Below are 12,259 nucleotides of genomic sequence, written 5' to 3'. Positions count from 1 at the left end.
TTTTTTTTTTTTTTTTTTTTTTTGTTTTTTTTTTTTTCTCGAGGTAGAATGTTTTCTTCGGTGAAGAGAATGCCTAAAACTGACTTCCTTCTCATTTGGTTTGGTGGAATCATGTATATAGATGTGCTACTGGAATTGGAAGTGTTCACCTGGTGAAGAGTTTTTGCTTTCTCCTTGAGGTTTACTTTTTTAAAAAGTAAAGTTTCAGTTGCTTAAGTTCAGAGCCACTTCTGTAGATCAGTTTTACGAAGACCAATCAAATCATTCTCATCTGGCCTAATGTCAGAAGGCCCCATGGCAGTTGTTAAACCAGAGGTATTTATGATGGTCTTTTCCCCCAAAGATAATTTCCTCTTGAATTGAAAAAGAGTGATTTACTGAGAGATGCGATTATGTCCAAATTGTTCCAAAATGCATTTTCACATTCAAGGAATGAGACATAAGATCACATTTTCCTAATAAGCTCAAGTTCAAAGAATTGTGCAATTTCTAAAAGGAGGGGAATGATAGTAATTTATTGCGTTTAATCACCTATTAGCAGTTAATTAATTGATTGGTGCTTTTGGTCCATTCTCAAGGGGAAAAATGCATTATTTAGGTTAGTTGAGTTTGATTTATAGAACTTATTTTGAAATTTATTATAGAATGAGAATTTGACCCGCCGAACACAAACTGCAATGCACTGAATGGAGACTGAACAAAAGAGTTGAAAAATGAGCAGTTTGTGCAAGTTACTCAAAAAAGATAATGGGTTGATCAACAAGAAAGTGTTATTATTTTGTCAAATTGATCTGATATCAAGATGCTCTTGAGCTTTATTTCAGGTTTAAGCATATAAAAAGAAGCGTGGTATGTTTAGCTTAGTTTCTTAAGGATTAGAGCATATGTTTCTATTCAAAGCCCACCCCTTGCGGCATAATTTGATTGCAAGAAAAAGACTTTGTGATGCATTTTCATGCCCACAACATGACATCACATTATCAAACTGCAATTTTAGTCATTTTTTCCCAACCATGGTAGACAAAGAACCAATATATTCTCCCCCCCCCCTCCCCCCCAAATACTCAATTTCTTCATGGGAGGTGCTGATTTTCGGGAAATTTGGTGTTGATTTTGGAGAAACTGAGAGGACATGATCTGAAAAGGGTTAATAAAAGGTAAAAAAAAAAAGATGATTCCCGTTCCTATTTTTATGTCAAACAGAAATTTTGTTTTGGTACTATCCTTTCCAATTCCAATTTCCTTATTAGAACCAAAGGCCCACTTAATTTGTATGGTTGAGCTATTAACCTCAGTGATGGTTGACTGAGAATCAAATTTATGGTTCCCTGTTTATGGAATGAAATTCTTGAGTTTTGTTGAAAAACAAAGGGTTACGTCTGTCTATAGGGTTAGTGTCTGTTTATGAATAGGCGCTTAAATTAACAGTTATGTGTCTGTATATACATGTACTATGTTTCTTCATTAGAAACATAGAATTATGGTAATGTATTGTAATCTTTCAGTATTATATACAATTTCTCATTTCTTGATTCTTCATCTCTGCTTTCGCCTAACTGGTGGGTGATTGTTATTCTCCACAGTCCACCCGCTAGGCCTTTGGATTTTTCAAAATACAAGTTTCAGTTCTTTAGTGTATTGCTATTTTTGTGTCTATTCTCCTTCAAGTATATGCCACGCTTCCTTTGCTTAATTTAATATTTCTTTATTTGACAAGATGATGCCATACATATGGCTTCAAACTGCTGATGGTTCAATTCAACAAGTAGAGGAAGAGGTTGCAATGTTTTGCCCTATGATATGTAGAGAAGTTCTCCAGACTGGCATGGGTTCCTCAAAAAATTATGCAATATCACTTCCTCAACGAGTAAATCCTTCTATTTTGGGCTTAATACTGGACTACTGTCGGTTCCATCAAGTACCAGGTCATTCAAATAAGGTCTGTTCTTGCCATCCTCAGTATATGAAACCCCCACTTCCTACGCAATAGAAAGAGTGAAAGAAAAAAGACCTGATCATGATGATAGCATATTGAAAGCGTTAGTTATCTGCTGTAACTATGCATCATGTCATTTTTGTGTTGTACGTGTAAGAGGCTATTGGAGGTGTGGTGTTTTAACTTGATTGGTGTATGTGACCATGTGTGTACTTAGGAACGCAAGGCTTTTGATGAGAAGTTTGTCCGGTTGGATACCAAAAAACTATGCGAATTAACATCTGCTGCTGACAGCCTCCAATTGAGGCCTTTGGTTGATCTTACCAGTCGTGCACTTGCTCGAATGATTGAAGGAAAAACTCCAGAAGAAATTCGTGAAATATTCCATTTACCTGATGATCTAACAGAGGTATAATTCATTACAACTCTATATTTATAGACCCCTCCACCATATTTTGGGTATTCATTATACTTTTGTGATTTTTGAAAGGAGGAGAAGTTGGAGCCCTTAAGAAATGAGACTGATGATCTACGTATTCGACTGTTGAATCGACTTTATGCAAGAAAAAGGAAACAATTAAAAGAAAAACAGAAGTCAAAGGTGTTTGAACATGGGGTTCTTGAGCCTATTCAGTTGCGCTATTAGTTTTTCCTATCATAATAAAAGTGTTGCTCTATTCACATACTTTGAATATTGATATTCTTTTTTTAAAGTGATACTTTAGTATTAAAGGTTGCCCATATTTTCAGAATGTTGAGGTAGAAGAAGAGCAGGTGGTGGATGAACGTTCGGTTGATGATCTTTTGTCATTCATAAATGGTGGAGATGAAGATGGAGGTAACCTTAAGAAACACATATTCACATTGTTTTCATACTGGAACTTCTTGATTTGTCAGAGCCTTTTGATCTACAAAGTAACTGTTTATATTTCTTGCTTTAACTGGGCCCAGCATAAAGTGGACCAAACAGGCTCTGATGCCATATTACAATGTAAGATTGGCAAGGTCACTCAATTGGGGTATAATGCACATGTTCCAAATCACACTAAAATATTGAATCCAATCAATTAGCTAGTCTAACCCAATGGCTTTATAAAACCCATATGTTCTCTCTTATATTTTCAATGTGGGACTCTTAACAGATTCAAAATAATGATGTTTTTTTTCCCGGCATATTCAGATGTACGTTCTTCTAAGAATAAAAAGAAAAATCGCCGGAGAAAAGATCAAGCTACAAGTTCTTCAAACAATGAGCCTGGTGGCAATAAGGTTGACCCAATTTTTTTTTTTTTTTTAATGTGTGTGTGTGTGCGCTCGCGTACTGTTATCTTCTGCTTTTGTTCTGCCTGGTGATATATCACGGGTCTCTTGATACTTCAGGATAATTGTCTCCCTCCCAACCAGTTGAATAGAGACATTGATGGCATGCCTCCTTCAAGAAGAACTTCTAATCCACATGACTCCAGGACGGTTATATCTACGCCTAAGGTTGAACTTGATGATGGCGACATCGATGATGAATTTGACCCTGCAAGGGAGGAGGAAATCGATAGGTATGATGGTTTTGTTTACATTTATTTGTTTTTCACCTTGGCATTTTAGGTGTTGAGTACATTTTCATCTGTTAGCTTATGATTTGTAAGGCTATCTTTACCCTTGCAATTCTCTCTCACTTTCAAAAGTGGACCCTTCTACCATATTATAACATTTGCAATTCAACACTTTTCTTGCATCCTTGAAATTCCAAATCATCTTCAAATATAATAATAATATCATAACATTGAAATTATTATAAAAGGGAAAAAGTCAAAAAATCCATGCTAAAAGCTGCCAAAGAGCTGCAAATCAGATTTGCAAGCCTTTCAAGTTTTGAAAGGCTTGCATTAGATGGGAAGGAATTTTTTTTTTTTTATAAAAAAAAATGTGATTGCAATCCCCATCCTTTCAGGGTCATATAGGGATTAGGAAGTTGTCTCAAATATGAGTGTGTCTCATATAAGGAATATGAGTTCAGCCAATTGGGTCGGGCCTATTGTATAGGGATAGATGCTTGGTTGTATCTCTAGGTGTTGTATCACCATCATCACTATTTGTAAAAGAATAGTTTCACTCCCATGGACGACAGATTAGCTGTCTTTCACAATCTCCACCTTGGCGAATATGCCCTTTAGGAGAAAAACAATTCAACAAATCTCTACCTTAACGAATATGCCCTTCAGGAGAAAATACTTATCTCACAATCTCAACACTAACCTATTGATGTCAAATTCAGTTCTAAATTTGATTGTTATTGGATGCTACAGGGAGGTTGAGGATTTTGCTCGAAGGCTGAACTCTAATTGGCCAGAGAGAAAGCAGGAGCTTCTATGCTTGGGTCAAGAGAGGAAAGTTTTAGCAATATCGTCTATGAATGGAAGCAGTTCTCTAAAAAGATGTTCAAATTAGGCGCTCTCTCGGCTTCTCCAAGGCGAAGTAGCAAAGGTTTTTGTCGAGAAGAAGCAAGCAAACAAGCAGACTTGTGGTGGAAGATCGAAATGTTCTAAGCTGGGTTGAAGACCGGAGAATTGATATGATGCCAAGGTGGATAATGCATTACTATTGTGTATATCAAGGTGAGCTTCTGCCACTGCCAAGTTGTGATACTCTTTGCCCAGTTTATGAATTCTGAGAATGGAGTTCCAGTGGGTACAAACAACTTTCCAAAGAAAAGGAATTATTGTTTGTGGCAATGCAATGGTCAACTAATTGCATTTTCCTCCTGCAGTTTAGACTTTCAACTACACCCACAGTTTGTTTTTCTTACAAACATCTTTTCAACGTTTTACCAAAATGTTTATACTCTTGTTTACCATTAGTGCTTTCATTTATATTTTCAGTGTTGTATTAATTTCTTTTGCCTTTTCTTTTCTTCCCCCAAAAGATGTAATTTGAGCTCCATTCAGTTTTGAAAGGAAAAACAAAACAGATTTGCACAATACTCTTCATACTCCTTTTAGCAAACTTAATGTATACTCTTAGATAATAGTGGAGTACAATTTTTTCTTGTCACAAAAAAAAAAAAAAAGTCATAAAAAGTGCTACGGAATAATAGATATACAACTTACTACTTAATAGCATGGGTCGAATCTCGTTGACACAATACTCGTGAGACTAAAAGTGCGAAAAATGAAAAATTAGCCTTAAAAATGGTTAAACCTTTAGTATCTTTCCTTAGATTTGAGGAAAGGCAGAAATTTGTTGTAAATGTGGAAAATTGTTGACTAGAGTTTCTTTTTTATTTTTATTTTTATTCTTTTCACCCTGTATTTAACTTTCACAGAACACACACACACACACAAACAGAACAAAACCCTAACAACAAAATAACATTGGTTAGGATAAAACAAATGACTGACAACTAGCTACCTATGTATCATCAATAATACAGTAATATAATTAGTCCTTATTATGCTTGTGGTTGGAATAGTAAATCTTGAAGGCCTTAGGGAGGTAAACCGGCACCAAGAATCCAAACAAGTTAAAGCACCAAAACGCCATATTGGCAACCGCCAGACCTCTCCCAACATACAACCTCCGGTTCTGCTCCTTTGATATCTCACTTCTGAGCCACTCAGCCAGGGTGAAAATCCTCTTGGTGTTGTAGGAAACCGGCACGAAAACCCGGACCGGCAATGAGAAACGGTCCTTGGACGCCACCCCTTCCATGAACACCTGGCTGCCTAACAGAAACAAGTGCGGAACTGCTGCCTTCACGCCCTCCTTGTCCCCTTCAACAATACCTGCAACATTATATATATATAAGAAAATACAGTTCTATAGCTTTTTGGCGTAATGGTAAGCCCTCGATTATAATAATACTCCCTTCGTCCCATTTTATGTGTCTGAATCGATTAACGATGCTTGCTTGACTGAAATTATTTCTAATCCAATTTTTCATAATATTAAGTTTAGTATTCATATGCAAAATTTATATATTTAGAAACTAAACTTACTATTAAACACAAAAAATCAAATTTAAAAATATTTAAAAATACCAAAGAAAATAAATAAAGAAGAAAGAGTTGGTTTGACTAATGAATAATAAATAGGACATATAAAATGGACAGTGGAATAATAATTTTTAAGGAGAGGTTGAAAAAGGATCAAGTTTAATCATTAGTGGTTAGGAGATTGTCGGACATAGACCAGTAAAAAGTCAAATTGATGGGTGGAGATAGGTGAAAAATCAAATTTAACCTTGACTCTACAAAATGTGAGTATATAAGGAAATAAAGTTGTTTCAAATTGATGGGGGAGATAGGTGAAAAGTCAAATTTAACCTTGACTCTACAAAATGTGACTATATATAAGGAAATAAAGTTGTTTCAAATTGATGGGTGAAGATAGGTGAAAAGTCAAATTTAACCTTTGACTCTACAAGATGTGACTATATATAAGGAAATAAAGTTGTTTCTTGGCTTCACTGCGGTTATAACTAATTTTTAATGTAATCATAATCGTTTGATCTTAAAAATAACTGAATTAGTAAGTAAAAAGCTAGCGTACCTTCAAAAATATAGGCAAGGGGGAAAAGCAAGCCGATGACTGCCGAAGTTAACATGTAGAGGCGGAGGGTCCGGTTAGTTTGGCCAAACACGGAACCAGTCCACGGCGGATTGGTCTGCGGAAACGCCGCCTCGGAGATGAAATACAAGTAGATGATGGAGAAGAGCACAAAGCCCAAATCTTCTATACTCACCATGCCGCTGGCCGACAGCACAATCATCACCGCCAACACGTTCAGCTGCCGGAAGGTGAAAAATCTCCGCCGCTGCGGCTTCCCTGCTTCTTCCGTCGACTCCTCCTTGGGGAGATGTATATCACTGCACGGCCCGATTCCACCCGACATGTTTGCTATCCTAGCTTGATTAATTGGAAGTGGGAGATCAAGAAAACAGAGAAGATAGATAGGTTGAGCAATTCCCAAATGTACTAATAATTATATTATTGAAGAAATGTGTATTTTTAGACGTGAGTTCTGGAGATGGAGATTAGTGGAAGGAGAGCTGTACAAATGGCATATTTATGGACGATAGCTGTCAACTCAATAAATAAAAATAAAAATAATATATATATATATATATATATATATATATATATATATATAATATATAAAATCAGTGTGAACCAACTTTAATTACGAATCTGCAAATTACTAAAGAATTACGCTGGAACTACTACATAATTGCATTGCATCAGATACAATTGCACTGAAGGTTTCTTCAGTCATGTATGGAAATTGTTGCAGTGCATAATATAATTCGGGGAAGGCGAAAAATCTGAGTTATAAAGCAAATTAATTATTTACAAAAAAAATTGGGTTACTTTGCAAGATTTGCAGCTATTTGTTCCACACTATTGCTTCATTCTTAAGAAGGCGTCACTTTCTTCATCCTTGGGTGCCAAGGCTAGCAAAGTCAATTTTTTTTTTTTTTTTTTGAAAAAAGCAAAGTCAATTAATTAGTGCATCATGATACTTTTTATTTATTTATTTATTTTTTATAATGATGATGTTAGGTGCACTATCCACTAAATACACATGATCAAACAACTTTTATTTTCATTTCATTTGCATGTGTCGGTTCATTTCAACTCATTTGTCAACTTAAATTAATATGAAATCTAAGTATTAAGCTATTCATGTAACTTTGAATTTATAATAATTGTCGTATAATTATGTCGCAAGATTTTCTTTTCATATTTGATGTGACTTGGGTAAGTTATAAACTAAAGACATATATGATATATGCCTAGCATTTTAACTCTAATTAAGAACAAAGAATAATTGCCATGAAAAAGATGACCGAGGGGTGTAATATAATTCTCCTGCCCATAATAATTATAAAAAATAAATACAACAATAAAATAATTAAGCATAATATTTTCATGTAGATCAGACATTAAAAACAAAAAAAGGTTATAAATTCTTTTAATTATATTACAAATGAGATAGTGCACATCCTTCAACCTAATTCATTTCTTTTTTTTTTTTGAGTATCGATAAAAATTTACTATCACTGTCATATATTATGACATTAGAATGAGGTTTAACTAGTAAGGAATGTGGAGAAGCTTAGAATGAGGTTTAACTAGTAAGGAATGTGGAGAAAATTAAAGCTTGGTATATTATATGGAGCAGATGGTGGAGTTGACTCCAAGTCGTCTCTTTTAATTTGGTGGAAGAAAGTCTCAAGTTGCGTCTTGTCTTCTTTTATCATTTCTTTTCATCCAATTAAGCTTTAATTTTCTCCACATTTGATAGTCAAAATACCACTGTCTCATGTCCGTGGATGACCATTGTTTCCCGTGGGCTTTCTGCACACTCATATATCAATTATTATTATTTTTTGCATTTGCGTAATATATTACTACACGTCTACACACTCATATATCAATTATTATTATTTTTTGGACGTGATGATATTGTTTGATTGAACTTTTTAGTATTTTGTCGATCTCATTTTGCTTTTCTTCTGTTTACTATTTATTTGTCAAACTAACTGTACTATTTTTTCTTTACTTATTATTTTTTAGTATTTTTAAATTTGATTTTTTTTATTTAATAGTACTTTTAATGTAGCTTCTAAATATATAAATTTTATATACTACGGAGTAATACTAAACATAATATTTTAAAAAATTGAATTAAAAATTAACTTCAATCAAGTCTCGTTAACTGAATCAGATACATAAAATGAGACATATGGAGAATTTAATTACAAAGAAGAAAAATCAGCTAATTAATGTGCACCCAATAAATGTAAGCCACGTTATGAGAAAAAATATGAATAAAAAAAAATTTCTTTACATTTTGTGACAATTGTATCCAAACTTTTGAAATTTGACGAATTTTTATTTTAAAATTTTGTATCATGTTACAAGTATAATTCAATTAAAATATCTAATTTTAAGAATAATTTATTTTTCTTGATTTAGGTACCAATTGATGACTATAATATTTGAACATACTTTTATTTATATAAAAATTTTCTGAAAAGTTCAATTTTGAACTTTTAAATGTTTAAAACAAACATTTTGATACACTTATATTGTAATTTTAAAAATAATTCATGTGTAAACTAAGAAAATGTAGTTAGATTATTGAATTTTTTATTTGATAGAAAATTATAATTGTTACAACATATAAATGATTAATTTTAATTTGTTAAATTTTAATAATTGTAATATAATTGATATGCATAATAGTATATAATTGTAACAAAACACAAATCTTTAAATTTTTTTTTTTCAAATTAAGTTATAAAAGTTTAGTTTAGATATAGACATAAATGTTTGAACTTTTTGTACCAATAAACCTAACTTAAACAAACATGATAGTGTTGAGCATATAATATATAAACATAAATGTGCAATCCAACAATCAACTTAGTCTTTTAGTTGAGATAAAACACATGCTTTAATTTGATATCAGAGCCAAATCAAAGGTCTACTTATTGTGTATCTTGTAATGCCTAATTGTTCATTTAAGGATAACTGATTGTGCATATGGAAACACACATTTCTATAATTTTGATTGTGTATCTTGTAATGTCTAATTGTGTATTTTTTTTAATTCTTTGATAATTATGATTATGCATCTTGTAATTCTTGATTGTGCAGTAGTTTGTACTTATAATCCTGTTGTTGTTGTTTTTAACATTGCTTAATGCAAGGATCCGTAACATTAATTATTTTGAAGCTCTAAATTTGTTAAAACTTCATGGATTTACCATTTTTTGTTAATTAAAGATGTAACTAGTGCCAATGACCTTGTAGTCTAGTGGCATCCGGTGTCCCGATTAACACTCCCACATGTGTCCCGGTTAACACTCCCACATGGATGATGGGAGTGGGTTCGGCAACTGTTGACTCTTTGTGCTTCAATAGGTTGAGAAAGTAGTTATAAACAGATACTACACTGTCATAGAATCAGTAGTACTCAAAAAAAAATATGGAAAATATGGAATGTGTTATAAAAAACATGTATCCAACTTATCATCGGTTGATTTCGCGAAACATTAAAACAAATCAAAACAAAAGATACTTAAAAATATAGTTGGATATAGGCAAAAAATAAAACAAATCAAAGCTTTATAAAAATATTTATAACAACATATGAAATATAATTAATTTGATAAAATAATACAAATAGAAAATGTATTATAAATTATACTCCGTACATCTCATTATTAAATGCATAAGGGATTTAAACCCAAGACCTTTGCTAGAAAAAAACATGCTTCAACCAACTCAACCAAATTGTTTATATATATCTATTTTCATATACTTATATCTAAAATATGTATTATATATACATATATTTATACAAGAGCTATATGGGGTGGGGTGTAGGGTAGGGTGAGTGGGGGTAGCTGCCCCCATTATCCCTGTATAGAAGCAACTCACCGGTCCTTGACATTAACATGACGTTTGGTTGGAGGGAATTACAATTCCATTCTCACTTAATTCCCACCAAATTCTGAATGCAACAAAATTCTTTCGTTTGGTTGGAGGGAATTGCAATTCCACGGAATTGTAATTCCCTCATTTTCATATAATTAGAATCCCAGGCCCCCTTGGGATTTTAATTTCATGGATTTTAGGAAGAAAAAAAGATAGTCTTGAGACAAAATTAACCATCTCTTTTTTAACTTAAAATTGATACATGACCTTCCCTTCTAAATTAATTATTATTTTCTTCGACTTCCATTTGTGTATGTTCATTTAATTTAAATCTTTATATGCAACAACTATTCAAAATTTACATTCTTTATATGCGTTATTTATATACAACTTTTGTGTATGTTCCTTTGAATTCTTTATATGCCGAACTCTTCAAAATTTGAATTCTTTATATGCAACAATTTTAACAATTTGTGAATTAATTTGTTAATTATAAATAACAACAACAACAACAACAACGGGTATTTTGGAGTTTATACTACTTATTCGCCCTCAATTCCCATGTATACCAAACATTGGAATTGAAATTCCCAGTAATTTTATTCCTGCAAACCAAACACTGGAATTTAAAGTTTCACTTTATTCCCATTCTTTTTCCATGAAATTGTAATTGTTTTCCCACCTAATTCCTTCCTTCTAACCAAACGCCCTGTAATATGAGATATTTTGATTTTTTTTTTCATATAATCGGGCATTAAATAAATCATATAGATTGAAACATATCCATTCCACTATTTTTGACTTGTACAATTGTGCCTATTGCTAATTATGAGAGAATTGTAATCCAATCAATTATTTTGCTTGTTGATTAACTATGAGTAAAGGACTTATTATCGTCTCTCCTTTGTTTAATTTTTGTTTTACTTTAATATTTTCATATGCATTATACAGATCGTTATACCGTGGACCCTAGTCCGAAACGGTGCCATAACAATACAGATCTCATTACATTTTTTTTAATTAAAACTAAAATATAACTGTAATTTGAACAATAACAACAATAGTGACGAAGAAGCAAGAACAAAAAACACACACAAGTTCATCAGATCACAAAAACACACACGACAAAAGGTGAATGTTTAAACAACACTGTGAAATTTGAAAAACATATAACATAAGAGATAATACTTGGGCTTATATTCTGTGTATCCTAACATTCGAATGCACAAACACATCACAACCTGTGTTACTAACATGAATACACAGAACGGTTGCTTAAAATACACAGAACGGTTGTCTAGAATACACAGAATATTGACACAAAATACATAGAACTTATCCTCCTAACATTCGAATGCACAAACACATCACAACCTTTGTTACTAACATGAATACACAGAAAGGTTGCCTATAATACACAGAACGGTTGCCTAGAATACACAGAATATTGACACAAAATATACAGAACTCATCCTCCTAACATTCGAATGCACAAACACATCACAACCTATGTTACTAACATGAATACACAGAATAGTTGCCTAGAATACACAGAACGGTTGCCTAGAATACATAGAATATTGACACAAAATACATAGAACTCATCCTCCTAACATTCGAATGCACAAACACATCACAACCTGTGTTACTAACATGAATACACATAAATGTTGCCAGGAATACACAGAACATTGCCTAGAATACATAGAATATTGGCACAAAATAGAATACACAGAATATTGGCACAAAATACACAGAATCTCATCTTCCTAACATTGTAGTATGGGGTGCATAATGCATTGTGCACCATGGTCCACGATATAAATTTCCGCATTATACCATCGTACGTAAATGGTAAAGACATTAAGGTACAAACTCAAT

At 32.8% G+C, this 12,259-nt stretch overlaps 2 protein-coding genes across 2 annotated transcripts in view; one reads left to right on the top strand and one right to left on the bottom strand.

The window, feature by feature from the left end:
* The window catches only part of LOC116013351 (SKP1-like protein 21), a 7,225-nt gene extending 2,314 nt beyond the window's left edge, over positions 1–4,911 (top strand). The window contains exons 2-9 of the mRNA XM_031253041.1: positions 122–315; positions 1,718–1,939; positions 2,154–2,345; positions 2,427–2,537; positions 2,687–2,774; positions 3,117–3,205; positions 3,317–3,489; positions 4,240–4,911. Coding sequence (XP_031108901.1) covers positions 280–315; positions 1,718–1,939; positions 2,154–2,345; positions 2,427–2,537; positions 2,687–2,774; positions 3,117–3,205; positions 3,317–3,489; positions 4,240–4,381 — 1,053 coding nt within the window. The 5' untranslated portion in view covers positions 122–279 and the 3' untranslated portion in view covers positions 4,382–4,911. The remainder of the gene's footprint in view (positions 1–121; positions 316–1,717; positions 1,940–2,153; positions 2,346–2,426; positions 2,538–2,686; positions 2,775–3,116; positions 3,206–3,316; positions 3,490–4,239) is intronic.
* Positions 4,912–5,192: 281 nt separating this feature from the next.
* LOC116013352 lies at positions 5,193–6,974 on the bottom strand. Its single transcript, XM_031253042.1, has 2 exons — positions 6,482–6,974; positions 5,193–5,715 (listed from the first exon to the last, which is right to left on the bottom strand). The coding sequence occupies exons 1-2, from the start codon at positions 6,822–6,824 to the stop codon at positions 5,372–5,374; spliced, it is 687 nt and encodes a 228-aa protein (XP_031108902.1). The 5' UTR covers positions 6,825–6,974; the 3' UTR covers positions 5,193–5,371.
* Between the last annotated feature and the right edge of the window lie 5,285 nt (positions 6,975–12,259).

This window comes from Ipomoea triloba, chromosome 3 (genome assembly GCF_003576645.1).
Source record: "Ipomoea triloba cultivar NCNSP0323 chromosome 3, ASM357664v1".
Lineage (NCBI taxonomy): Eukaryota > Viridiplantae > Streptophyta > Magnoliopsida > Solanales > Convolvulaceae > Ipomoea > Ipomoea triloba.
The sequence above is the reverse complement of the archived record's forward strand: the minus strand, read 5'-3'. Positions and strand labels throughout refer to the sequence as shown.

What these genes read in the sequence shown, in the direction of transcription:
- LOC116013352 (XM_031253042.1), bottom strand. Translation starts at nt 6,824, where the DNA reads ATGTCGGGTGGAATCGGGCCGTGCAGTGATATACATCTCCCCAAGGAG. An exon ending in CCTTGCCTATATTTTTGAAG is followed by an intron (nt 5,716 to 6,481) that starts GTACGCTAGCTT and finishes ATAATGTTGCAG; the next exon opens with GTATTGTTGAAGGGGACAAG.